The sequence below is a fragment of the Salmo salar genome, chromosome 22, assembly GCF_965601325.2.
Source record: "Salmo salar chromosome 22, fSalSal1, whole genome shotgun sequence".
NCBI lineage: Eukaryota > Metazoa > Chordata > Actinopteri > Salmoniformes > Salmonidae > Salmo > Salmo salar.
In genome coordinates this window covers 55,492,911-55,506,232 of record NC_138312.1, presented here as the reverse complement: position 1 = coordinate 55,506,232, position 13,322 = coordinate 55,492,911, and the positions used below count along the sequence as shown (strand labels likewise).

The window sequence follows — 13,322 nt, the reverse complement described above, 5'->3', positions numbered from 1 at the left end:
TTACAGATTTGAAATGCACCCAATTATTTGCCTGTTGAAATGATCCGATGGGGTGTGAAGATGAAAGATTGTGTATCGGAGTCTTAATGACAGCAGTCCTTTGCACACAAGATTTCACTTTTGTGTGTGGGGGGGGGGGGGGGGGGGGTAAACCCATGTGTTTGAATAGAGGCAGAATAAATATATTGAAGTTACTTACAAAAGAAAGCCAAATGCATTCTGTTTCATCCGCCTCTGCTATACAATGCATATTGAACAGGCACGCTCTCAAAGTGAAACTCTGGAAGTGCAGACTTGGAGAAAAAAAAAAAAAAGCCTGCTCCTCTCTCCTCAATCAAGTGGATTTTAAGTCAAAACACAATTTGCTATCTCCTCCACCCTAAGCAGTGGAAAATTACAGTGTGTGGCTGGTGAGACACTAGACGTGTAGAGGATGTGTTAATACTGCCATCTTGTGGTTCTAGTACTAATGGACACTGAAGGGTTTGTGTTCCAATTCTCTAGCGTCCTCCTGTGTGCATTCGCTCCCCCTTGTGGATTTCAAAAAAGGAATGGACTCAAAACGTGCCATGAAAAATGCTATGCTTTAAAATTTGTATTCATTACGTTATTTTTGACATTAATACATTTGATAATTCATATTAATACTATAACCTCTTTCAAAACTCTTTTATCAGGTTGGTCGTAATTCATCTTTGTTGGTGAAAATGTTAAATTTTTTGCAAGGCTGAGAAGAAAGAAAAAAATACAGGACTCATGCTAAACGTAATACTCAAGTCAGCTTTATTAACATGGTTTTCCTTTTTTTTAGTCAAGTGACCATCAGACCGAACTTAATAACAAAATGACTACCGGATCGTCTGAGGACATGATTTCTTGTCTCAGCGTAGTTTACATGTTCATTACAAAAACATAAAAGACCAAACTTTGACAGAAATGCAAATACTGTGCAGTAGAGTGGAGCTTGTAAAATTAAAACAACCTAGCATGTTGGGGAATAGACGTGGTACTTGGAACAATTTCAAACCTGAATGAAACCATTACCTTGGTTAATGCATTTAATTTTATGGGGTAATATCAATGTTTTACACAATTCCCAGAGCGATCTAACTAAAATACCAGGCCAAATAATACTTCTGCTTTAACTTAAAACCATTGGTCATTCAAAACTCGCAAAAGGTAACGACTAAATAATTCTCTGCGATTTGTCAACAAAACAATTTTTTTATCCTTCAGGATCCAGGAACGCAGCAGAACATGGTGAGCTGCTAGCCCACCCTGAGCGGAGGAGCTACCAAGACGACTCCGTCACCTCTCACAAACAACATGGGGATGTTCCTCTTCGTTGACTGAAAAATAGAAAACCACATGATGGAATTACGTTGCCGTCCTGAACCTTCTTTCAGCATTTCAGTGTTACATTCCTAGGGCTGTCTGAGCACCTCTTCGGGGATCCAGAAATCTTGGTAAGAGGAGCGCCAGCACACTACCAACTACAAAGACATGTATTTAAACAATGCAGAATTTAATGGAAATAGATTTGATCGTAACTTCGACTTGGTTCGGAGATCCGTGACAAACAAGAAACCCCATTCCTTTTCTAGGGGTAATGAGTGTAAATGTTTTTAGAAATACCTACAAATCACTTCTCCAGGGGGACATTTAACGACAGAAATAGACATTTCAGCCACAACAGCTATTCTTGGGTTAGATCTCAGACACACAGTTGACAATGAAGGGGAAAAAAGCAGAGGGTGGTTGCCCTATCACTGATAGGACAATCTATGCCCCCCCCCTACGGTGCATTTCCTCTCAGTAGGACAATCTACGGCCCCCCTACGGTGCATTTCCTCTCAGTTGGACAATCTATGGCCCCCCTACGGTGCATTTCCTCTCAGTAGGACAATCTACGGCCCCCCTACGGTGCATTTCCTCTCAGTTGGACAATCTACGGCCCCCCTACGGTGCATTTCCTCTCAGTAGGACAATCTATGGCCCCCCCCTATGGTGCATTTCCTCTCAGTAGGACAATCTATGGCCCCCCCCTATGGTGCATTTCCTCTCAGTAGGACAATCTATGCCCCCCTATGGTGCATTTCCTCTCAGTAGGACAATCTATGGCCCCCTACGGTGCATTTCCTCTCAGTAGGACAATCTATGGCCCCCCTACGGTGCATTTCCTCTCAGTAGGACAATCTATGGCCCCCCTACGGTGCATTTCCTCTCAGTAGGACAATCTATGGCCCCCCTACGGTGCATTTCCTCTCAGTAGGACAATCTACGGCCCCCCTACGGTGCATTTCCTCTCAGTAGGACAATCTAGCGGCCCCCTATGGTGTAACTAGCCTGATTCAGCTTATCAACCAGATAATTATTAGAAGCAGGTGTGCTAGATTAGGGTTGGAGATAAAACCTACAGGAGGGTAGCTCTCCAGGAACAGGGTTGGAGATAAAACCTACAGGAGGGTAGCTCTCCAGGAACAGGGTTGGAGTTAAAACCTACAGGAGGGTATCTCTCCAGGAACAGGGTTGGAGATAAAACCTACAGGAGGGTAGCTCTCCAGGAACAGGGTTGGAGATAAAACCTACAGGAGGGTAGCTCTCCAGGAACAGGGTTGGAGTTAAAACCTACAGGAGGGTATCTCTCGAGGAACAGGGTTGGAGTTAAAACCTACAGGAGGGTATCTCTCCAGGAACAGGGTTGGAGTTAAAACCTACAGGAAGGCAGCTCTCCAGGAACAGGGTTGGAGAAACCTTCACTAAAGTCTGAGACTTTAGGCCAAGCCCTGGTGTAGCCGAAATTTCTGCAGTTAAAAAGGTGGCGGAAGCCCTTTTTCATACCTTATAAATTTCTTCATACGTCTCCTCATCAATCTCTACTGTTGTCACCGTCTCCTCAACATCTCCCAAGATCATGTTCAAGTGCTGATCGTAGGCCTGGAACAAAGATAAACCGCATTAGACTCAGGCAGGCCTATAGTTTGGCGAGACAAGATGATAAAGCTCAAAATTCAGGATGACAGCTATACACAACATTATAAACTAGGTGATTCGGGCCCTGAATGCTGATTTGCTGACAGCCGTGGTATATCACGGTATGACAAAACCTTTATTATTAATGATCTAATTACATTGGTAAGCATTTTATAATAGCAATAAGGCACCTCAGGGTTTTGTGATATATGGCCAATATACCATGGCCAATATACCACATCCCCTTGAGCCTTATTTCTTAGACTACATCCTTGTTCAAACATTTTGCAACATTACAAAAGCAACCAAGATGATCACACAACTACCTACGTTCAATCTGCCCCTGAGTTCTCGGTCGTTTCTCATCTTAACATATATCCTTTCATCCAAACTGAGCCTGATCAGATCCAGGGGCTCCTCCACTGTGTTGGTGGTCGTTTGCTGCAACACAAAGCACATGGGGAAAGAAGTTGTTCACACTAGATATTGGTTTCATGCTAAATAGTTGCCTAACTGGTATTAGAATCACTTATCAGGCATAGACTATAGATTTGAATACATTTAACGTTACAAGAACTCTGAGGGGGGGGGGGGAATGCAACGTCATTGTATTTTAAGTAAACGTTCAACACCTAGCTCTGGTCCAGGGCGTTAGTGCGCTGGACTACATCTATTCAAACCCATTACCTTTGCCTGAATTTCTAAATATACCGTCTGGAACATGACAGTGTTTGATTCTGGAAATGGGACTCTACAGGCCGGAATGTTTAAAACATATTTACACGTACTCTGCCCATTGTCCATGGTGTTAATCCTTCAGATACTCAAATTTCTATTAAATATATACAGTATCCAAAGTCTCGTTTAGCCGAATTGTTACAGCACGTGCCTTTGGTCATGAGCAAAACATATTTGCCATAATCATAGACCCGCGTTTTGAAGTTGGGTTATCAATAGCGTTACTTTCCGATGGATATTTTTCTCAGATGTCGACCAACACGACGGACAATCGGCAGAGTAAGCTTCAATATAATTCTATTCAACATACGTGTCTAGTTAGCGAATTGACTAATATACAAGCTAGATTGATATAGCTGGCTGCTAATCACCATGCTAGCTAGCCACTGTTGCCTCCATATTAAAACCACCCATGTTTTTACAATGATGTTGGCTAGCTAGCTGGTTGCCGTAATCTACTGATACAAACCGGTGTACAAGTCTATTTCTCTACTCTAAATAAATGTTTTGCACAGAGAAAGATTGACAATAAAACGTTTCGCTAACGCCAACCTGTTCAACTTCATCCGCCATTTTTGAACAGTTTCCCAGAATTCCTTGTGGTGAAGGGTATGTTCGATTTGTTCTCAGTAGACTGCGATTTACATGAGATGCACATGCAGAGTACCAGCGTTGCGTACATTAAGTATCCTACAAATGTAAATAATGTTGACTTCATTAATGGCGATTAATAATTTATCATAACTTGTGTAGAATATTTACAACCTCAGCTCGACCCTGATAAACAATAAATAACAGTCAATCAATGCAAAAGCGCCCCGCATAACCACGCAGATGGATGCGTTCCAGAGAGTATCAGATTTGGGAGGTCGAAAGTTTATTGAACGTGCGATTTTCCCATCCTTTCATGTTATTAATAGCCTACTTTAGCTTTTGCCTTTTGTGTTATAGCCCGGTTGCGATATGTCGCGCATGTCCATATGATTTGTGTCATTAGGTGTTGTTTTCATCATTGCACGCGTGACTGAAACCGAGCTGCGATTTTTCCCGCATGTCCTCGCGACGCGGGATGTAGAATGCAGGGATTAGTCATGCAACCGCAGTAGACTACACACCTCATCATCCTTCTCACCGATACCATCATCATACGGCGCTGCTGATCATTTAAACAGGAGGGCAAGAGTGTCTGGGAATTAATAATATTTTCTGTTATTTATTTTATGTTTGTGTGGTAGGCTATCCGAGGTGAATGAGTTCTCCGGTTGCGGTTCTTGCGGTGCTGGCCGCTTGCCTTTGCGGTGTGCCTCTCCCCGTGGCTTGTAGGGACCATCTAAATTACAGACCAATCATTGGTAAACCATTCGAGATCCATCTAGGGTGAATGGGTATGTATGTCTCTCAGAAACGCTCCTTATGTAACGTCTTGATCTGTTTTATTCTAGAATGTTCTGGGACCATATTGTACCAATGTCAGCATGTAACTGTCAATTTTATAGGAAGTGGAAATGGAGAACTCTCACTTCAGAATGACATCTTGACTGTAGATGATCGATTTTTGATATTTATTTTTAATTGTTAGATTTCATGTTTTTCATTGATCAACACGAATCCTCATGTAGCCATTGTATAGTTATAGACGTTTCAATATTTACATAGGGAGTTCCTTTTGTGTAGCCAAGTAGGCTGAATGGCATTCATTTATAAAGGTTTCTAGCAGCAAAGCAGGTTTTGTGAAAGTATGTTTTAAAGCAGTTTATATATGTAAATGCCCCAAAGGAATGTAAGGCTAAGCAACTAAATAGTCTCTTGAAATCACCTATAGATGTTGCCAATCATGACTGAGAGGACGGTTAAGGGAAACGATTAATCTGTGAGATGATGATGGTTCTATTAAACACACATCTTTACATTAACACCATCCCTCAGCTTTACAGCAAACCAAGTGGCTGGGGTTGCTGGTTTGGTATTTTTTCCAAGGAGTGGTCTTGTTCAAGCGAAAACGGCCCATAGGGCAGGAGTCTATTTCCTGTTTCTGTAGTGTGAGGCAACTTGATGTACAACTACATCCCCTGGACAGGATGCTAGTCTTGTTGTTGTAATGTAATCTGTTGTTGTAATGTAAAGTGTATTGTAATGTAACATGTGTTGTAATGTGAAGTGTAAAATGTATTGTAATGTAAAATGTGTTGTAATGTGAAGTGTATTGTAATGTTGTCACGATTCTCTAAGACAGAACCCAGAAGCAGACCAGGACAAGGTGAGTAAAATGAAGGTGAGTATTTATTGGTAGTCTTGATGTGTAAATTGAATAATCCAGGAGACGGAGCGGCAGCGGAGGTGAGTTGATGAGAGTAAATGGGTTGATCCAATGAAGTCACTGAATCCACCGACGGCCAGGCAAGGGAGTTGAATGTTCCGGGAGAATGACTGTAGACAGAGTAAACGGGAGTGAGTAACCAGTAACAAGTACAAAACAACAAGACTAGCTCAGGAAACATGAGGCTGATACGCTGACACAACATACTGTTCGTTGCTAACGATCCGGCAGGGAATGGATGTCAGCTCAGGGTTTATGAAGAGGTGATGATCAGGACCAGGTGTGCAGATGGCTGATGAGATGCAGGTGCGGATAATCACTAGATCTCCCGCCTAGCTTCGTCGCCTAGCAACCAGACAGGGTGCGTTCAGGAACCTCAGACAAAAGACTCCAAAACAGAAAACAGTCAGCTCAGGCAGAAAACAGACTCAGGAAGTGGGATTCCTGACAAATGTGAAGTGTATTGTAATGTAAAATGTGGTGTAATGTAAAGTGTATTGTGATGTAAAATGTGATGTTGTAATGTGAAGTGTATTGTAATGTAAAATGTGATGTTGTAATGTAAAGTGTATTGTAATGTAAAATGTGATGTTGTAATGTAGTGTAATGTAAAGTGTATTGTAACGTAGAGTGTTTTGTTATTTCAGGGGTCCTGGCCCAGGAGAACATAGTGGGAGACCCTCATGCTCAGGGATCCTCCTACATCGCTGCTTCCTATGTAAAGTACCTGGAGAGTGCTGGAGCCAGAGTTGTCCCCATAAGGTATGTGTGACTGACGTGCTTTGAACCAAGGCCTCTTGAATGCCAGTGCATTATCCCAGATAAGTCAAAGCCTAGTGATTTTCTAGGAAATAAAGCACAATGAAAGGCTTTGTAATCCACCTCACAGTTTTTTTTTTCTCAGTATCTGTTGAGTGTCAAAAGTATGTTGGCTGATTGTAATCATTTACTTCCTTCATTCCTTCCTCTGATAGAATAAACAGAACTGATGAAGAGTATGAGAATATATTTAACTCAATAAATGGGTGAGTGAAATTATTGTTCACTTATTTATATAACCGTAATCAGATACCTTCGTGGGAATAATTAAAATGTGAAGGACTATAGGCTATTTGATTGGTTGATTGGTTGTTGTAGGCTGCTGTTACCAGGTGGGGGTGTAGATCTGCAGACTTCCCAGTTCAGTTGTCTGTCAAAGATCTTCTATGATCTGGCTATCAAGGTACTCCATACCCACCAAAATGATATTTGGTTTTTATCCTTCATTGACGATAAATGTATTGAATTGTTTTCAATAACTATAAAATGGTTTCAAAGAATTAATACATTGTTAAATGTCCAATATATGGTACCCACAGTTTACAACACGGACAGCGGGTTCCATTTTGCTCCCTACCTCTTCCCCTTGTTCCTAATGTTTCTATGTTTACAGATCTGAAGTGTCTGGTTAGGTGTTAGCAGTGTAGTGGTTCAGCTTCCACTATATTACTTCTACCTGTTGAGCAGTACTCCTGTTGTTTCATGCTCGTGTTTTGTCATTGTCTTCCAGACCAACGATGCGTCTGATTACTTCCCCATATGGGGCACGTGCCAAGGCCTCCAGCAGATGACAGTACTGTCCAGCAACAAGAGCCTTCTGACTCTGACAGAGACCAAGGCTGTGGCCCTGCCTCTCACATTCACCCCAGGTCAGAGACCACACTGGGTTTCTGCATTCTGTATGTGTATAGGCCTGTGTTTGTCTATGAATATTGATATTCAGTGGTGTAAAATACTTAAGTAAAAATACTTTAAAGTACTACTTAAGTAGGTTTTGGGGTATCTGTACTTTACTTTACTATTAATATTTTTTACTACTTTTACTTAATTCCTTAAGAAAATATTGTACTTTTTACTCCATACATTTTCCTTGACACCCAAAAGTACTCGTTACATTTTGAATGTTTAGCAGAGCAGAAAACAGAACAGAAAACAATTCAATTCACACACTTATCAACAGAACATCCCTACTGCCTCTGATCTGGCAGCCTCTCACTAAACACACATGCTTTGTTTGTAAATTATGTCTGAGTGTTGGAGTGTGCCCCTGGCCTTCTGGAAATAAATAAAACATTTAAAAAATGGTGCCATCTGGTTTGCTTAATATAAGGAATTTGAAATGATTTATACTTTTACTTTTGATACTTAACTATATTTTAAACCAAATACTTTTACTCAAGTAGAATTTTACTGGGTGACTTTTACTTTTACTTGAGTCATTTTCTATTACTGTATCTTTACTTTTACTCAAGTATGACAATTGGGTACTTTTCCCACCACTGTTCATATTGGACTTGTACACTGCACAGATCAAGTTTTCTCTCATTGGAGTTCAAGATTGTGTTCATTGGGCACCAAATAGTAAACAAAACTGACTGAAACCAGGAGGGACTACCTGGACCTTTTAAAGCATTTTGCATTGCGTTTTACATTGCCTGCCTAAATGATAAAGTCGTCTTGACCAAAATGAACTGATAATTGATCTTGCCAATGGATTTTCAGCCTTTATAGCTAGACTCTGCAGTTGAAACAATAACAAGGCATTCACCCCACCTCTGTTTTGTTAAAAAGCGGAGGAATGGGCCTGGATTTAACTAACCCCTTTCAAATGCATAGACAGAGCTATGGATGCAAGGACTGACCATCCATGATATCAAAATGATTGTTTTAACCATGTTTTGAGGCTATACAGTGTTTGTTTACATTGAAGTTGTTTACAAATATTGGAGCAAAAAAAGCTTATTTTGGTTTCTGATGGGGTTTCTGACAGTGGAACTAAGCTTTTATAAGGCATTTATAAGTTATATTCTACAAGAATCAATGGGTATATATCATTACTTTATAAGTCCAAAGATGTCGGTAGCAACTAAGGATTCTAGCTTAAGGTTTTCGTTATCTTAGTTTTGACACAGCTTCCATGAACAGCCAAGGCCTTTCCCAGAGACCTGCTCCTGTCTCTGTCAGAAGACAACATCACCACCAACTTCCACAGCTGGAGTCTATCGCTACAGGTACTGATGGACTGGCTGGCTGGCTGACTGATGGACTGGCTGGCTGACTACAGGTACTGATGGACTGGCTGGCTGGCTGACTGATGGACTGGCTGGCTGGCAGACTACAGGTACTGATGGACTGGATGGCTGGCTGACTACAGGTACTGATGGACTGGCTGACTGGCTGACTACAGGTACTGATGGACTGACTGATGGACTGACTGGCTGGCTGACTAACTACAGGTACTGACTGACTGCTTACTGACTTACTTACTGACTACAGGTTCAGGCTGACTGACTCACTGACGACTGACTTACTAACTAACGGTTCTGACTGACTGACTGGCTGGCTGACTGACTGACTGGCTGACTTACTAACTAACGGTTCTTACTGACTGACTGGCTGACTTACTAACGGTTCTGACTGACTGACTGACGGACTTACTAACTAACGGTTCTGACTGACTGACTGACTTACTAACTAACGGTTCTGACTGACTGACTGACTGACTAACGGTTCTTACTGACTGACGACTGACTGACTAACTAACGGTTCTTACTGACTGACTGACTAACTAACGGTTCTTACTGACTGACTGGCTGACTTACTAACGGTTCTTTCTGACTGACTGGCTGGCTGACTTACTAACTAACGGTTCTGACTGACTGACTAACTAACGGTTCTTACTGACTGACTGGCTGACTTACTAACTAACGGTTCTGACTGACTGGCTGACTTACTAACTAACGGTTCTTACTGGGTGACTTACTAACTAACGGTTCTTACTGACTGGCGACTGACTTACTGACTACAGGTTCTGACTGACTGACTGACTTACTAACTAACGGTTCTGACTGACTGACTGACTTACTAACTAACGGTTCTGACTGACTGACTGACTTACTAACTAACGGTTCTTACTGACTGGCTGGCTGACTGACTGACTGACTGACTGACTGACTTACTAACTAACAGTTCTGACTGACTGACTGACTTACTAACTAACGGTTCTGACTGACTGACTGACTTACTAACTAACGGTTCTGACTGACTGACTGACTGACTTACTAACTAACGGTTCTGACTGACTGACTGGCTGGCTGACTGACTGACTGACTTACTAACGGTTCTTACTGACTTGCTTTAGGGAAGGGAAGAAAAAAAGGCTAGAACAAGTAATACTATTTCTGAGAATTATAATAATTTTTCAAACCACTGCGACGTAATACCACCTGAACCCGCCCCTGTCTGAAGCTATCTGAAAACGCTTTTGAATGTCTGTGCATCAGAGTTACCAGAATATAGCTAATTCCATCCTCTTCTGTCCTCCCATGACCTAGACTAGAGCAAGGAACTTCCTTCTCAGCCTCACTATAGTGTAGCGCAGAAAGACATTCAATTATGTGTTCTATTCAATTATATCACTGTAACATTTTTGATTCCGGAACGTTACAAAAGAACTAATGAACGTCGTGATTCATGTCAGCAGAACTACAGCCGGAATGCCAAGCTGAAACATTTCTACAAGGTTCTGACCACCAACACAGACGGACGGAGAGAGTTCATTTCTACCATGGAAGGTACTGTACAGTGTCTGAACATGGCTAGAGAGACTTCATTTGGCCATCAAGTGAGAGTGTTGTAACCATGGGATACTTGCAGTGGCATGTGTGTAAAATGCATTCACCTCAGTGTATTGATTATCAAGACCCCAGGTCCTTGTTAGCCACACTGTAACCGGAGCCTCGAGGTTCTGTTGACAAGCTGAATGTTTTCATTGTTCTGCTCTCTTGTTGTAGGGAAGCCATTGTAGACTGTTCCAGTGGCTATACTGTAAAAAGAGCCTAGATTGTACATTTTCATCTGTTTCCTCTCTGGTAGCGAATCACTATCCGTTCTATGCTGTCCAGTGGCACCCTGAGAAGAGTCCCTTTGAGTGGGTAGATAAGCCAGGTATGGTCCACTCTGCTGCCTCCGTCAGAGCATCCTTCTACACAGCACACTTCTTTGTCTCCGAGGGTGAGTTATTTTAGTCCACTTTTCTTTAACCAGGCAAATCAGTTAAGAACAAATTCTTATTTGCACCGCTGGCCTGGTGAGTGACTGTAGATTAGATATTGGACTGTACAACGCTGGCCTGGTGAGTGACTGTAGATTAGATATTGGACTGTACAACGATGACCTTTACATGACCTGTACATGACCTGTAGATGACCTGTCATCCTACAGTCATACGTTGTCAGAGAAGCAAAATGATATGTTAACCCAACATGACACTAACCCTACATTACACATGACACTAGCTCTACATTACACATGACACTAGCTCTACATTACACATGACACTAACCCTACATTACACATGACACTAACCCTACATTACACATGACACTAGCTCTACATTACACATGACACTAACCCTACATTACACATGACACTAACCCTACATTACACATGACACTAACCCTACATTACACATGACACTAACCCTACATTACACATGACACTAGCTCTACATTACACATGACACTAACCCTACATTACACATGACACTAACCCTACATTACACATGACACTAACCCTACATTAGACATGACACTAACCCTACATTACACATGACACTAACCCTACATTACACATGACACTAACCCTACATTACACATGACACTAACCCTACATTACACATGACACTAACCCTACATTACACATGACACTAACCCTACATTACACATGACACTAACCCTACATTACACATGACACTAACCCTACATTACACATGACACTAGCTCTACATTACACATGACACTAGCCCTACATTACACATGACACTAACCCTACATTACACATGACACTAACCCTACATTACACATGACACTAACCCTACATTACACATGACACTAGCCCTTCATTACACATGACACTAACCCTACAGTAGACATGACACTAACCCTACAGTAGACATGACACTAACCCTACAGTAGACATGACACTAACCCTACAGTAGACATGACACTAGCCCTACATTACACATGACACTAGCCCTACATTACACATGACACTAGCCCTACATTACACATGACACTAGCCCTTCATTACACATGACACTAACCCTACATTACACATGACACTAACCCTACATTACACATGACACTAGCCCCGCGTTAGACGAGACACTAGCCCCGCGTTAGACGAGACACTAGCCCCGCGTTAGACGAGACACTAGCCCCGCGTTAGACGTGACACTAGCCCCGCGTTAGACGTGACACTAGCCCCGCGTTAGACGAGACACTAGCCCCGCGTTAGACGAGACACTAGCCCCGCGTTAGACGAGACACTAGCCCCGCGTTAGACGAGACACTAGCCCCGCGTTAGACGAGACACTAGCCCCGCGTTAGACGAGACACTAGCCCCGCGTTAGACGTGACACTAGCCCCGCGTCAGACGTGACACTAGCCTGGTCCCATATGGTTGTGCTTTAAATCAACCAACTCCTTCTTTGACTATTATTGTAATGCCAGAGTATGGTGGCTACAGCACATACAGTAGGCCCACAGATCTGGGAGCATGCTAGCATTAAACACAGTTAGCTAACATCTTTTATTAATCTTCTCATCCTCCTGTTCACAGCCATGAAGAATCATCACAAGTTCTCTTCAGCCAGTGAGGAGGAGAGAGCTCTCATCTACAACTATTCTCCTGTCTTCACAGGTCTAGATGGTATATTCCTGCAAAAGTATTACTTTGATTAGATTTACAATTGATTCTAGTCTATGTACCTTTGCTATTATAAAAGATTGTATGGACTTTCTGTGAAATTTACATTTGTATTTGAGCTCTGATTGTAGCTGTAAAAACTATTGTTGGAATCAATGGTTATTGCAGTTGATGCAAGTTGTTGCTTTTTTATTATATAATTGTAAAAAGGTTAGCCTTTTTGATGTGATTTCAAGTCTTGAGAACTTTGTGTTGTTGAAAAAAAAAACTGTTTGTTTAAATGTACTAACATTGGATGTTATGATGCAGTGTTTTATTAACGGGAAAATATGTCAATTCTACCATCTTCCATGTAAGAACCATTACAACAACATGACTGGAACATCTGAAAATAGAACGAAACTGCCTGCACACAAATCTGTATGAAATAAATAAAAAATCTGCATAGAAAAGTCTTGGCCTAAAGGTTTTTTCAGTCCGCCTATTAGAGGTCGACCGATTATGATTTTTCAGCGCTGATACCGATTATTGGAGGGCCAAAAAAAGC

General features: G+C 41.8%; 2 protein-coding genes across 3 annotated transcripts; one reads left to right on the top strand and one right to left on the bottom strand.

Annotated features, from left to right (window-relative positions):
* Window positions 1–761: 761 nt before the first annotated feature.
* lsm3 (LSM3 homolog, U6 small nuclear RNA and mRNA degradation associated) lies at window positions 762–4,308 on the bottom strand. Its single transcript, NM_001146369.2, is given in 4 exon segments — window positions 762–1,349; window positions 2,842–2,937; window positions 3,304–3,414; window positions 4,264–4,308. Coding segments are annotated over 4 exon segments (309 nt in total). The 5' UTR covers window positions 4,285–4,308; the 3' UTR covers window positions 762–1,268.
* A 333-nt stretch (window positions 4,309–4,641) lies between these two features.
* On the top strand, window positions 4,642–12,810 carry LOC106583721 (gamma-glutamyl hydrolase). 2 transcript variants are annotated; one of them, XM_045705452.2, is made up of 9 exons: window positions 4,642–5,063; window positions 6,676–6,790; window positions 7,003–7,053; window positions 7,166–7,250; window positions 7,578–7,746; window positions 8,993–9,078; window positions 10,551–10,641; window positions 10,943–11,080; window positions 12,689–12,810. In XM_045705452.2, exons 1-9 carry the CDS (start codon window positions 4,961–4,963, stop codon window positions 12,808–12,810), a joined length of 960 nt encoding a protein of 319 aa, XP_045561408.2. In that variant the 5' UTR covers window positions 4,642–4,960. The 2 variants fall into 2 exon arrangements, 1 of the variants encoding a protein (XP_045561408.2); XR_006761345.2 differs by lacking the exons at window positions 4,642–5,063; window positions 7,166–7,250; window positions 8,993–9,078; ... (1 more) ...; window positions 10,943–11,080; window positions 12,689–12,810 and having other exon boundaries at window positions 6,133–6,790; window positions 7,578–8,152.
* The last annotated feature ends 512 nt before the right edge of the window (window positions 12,811–13,322 follow it).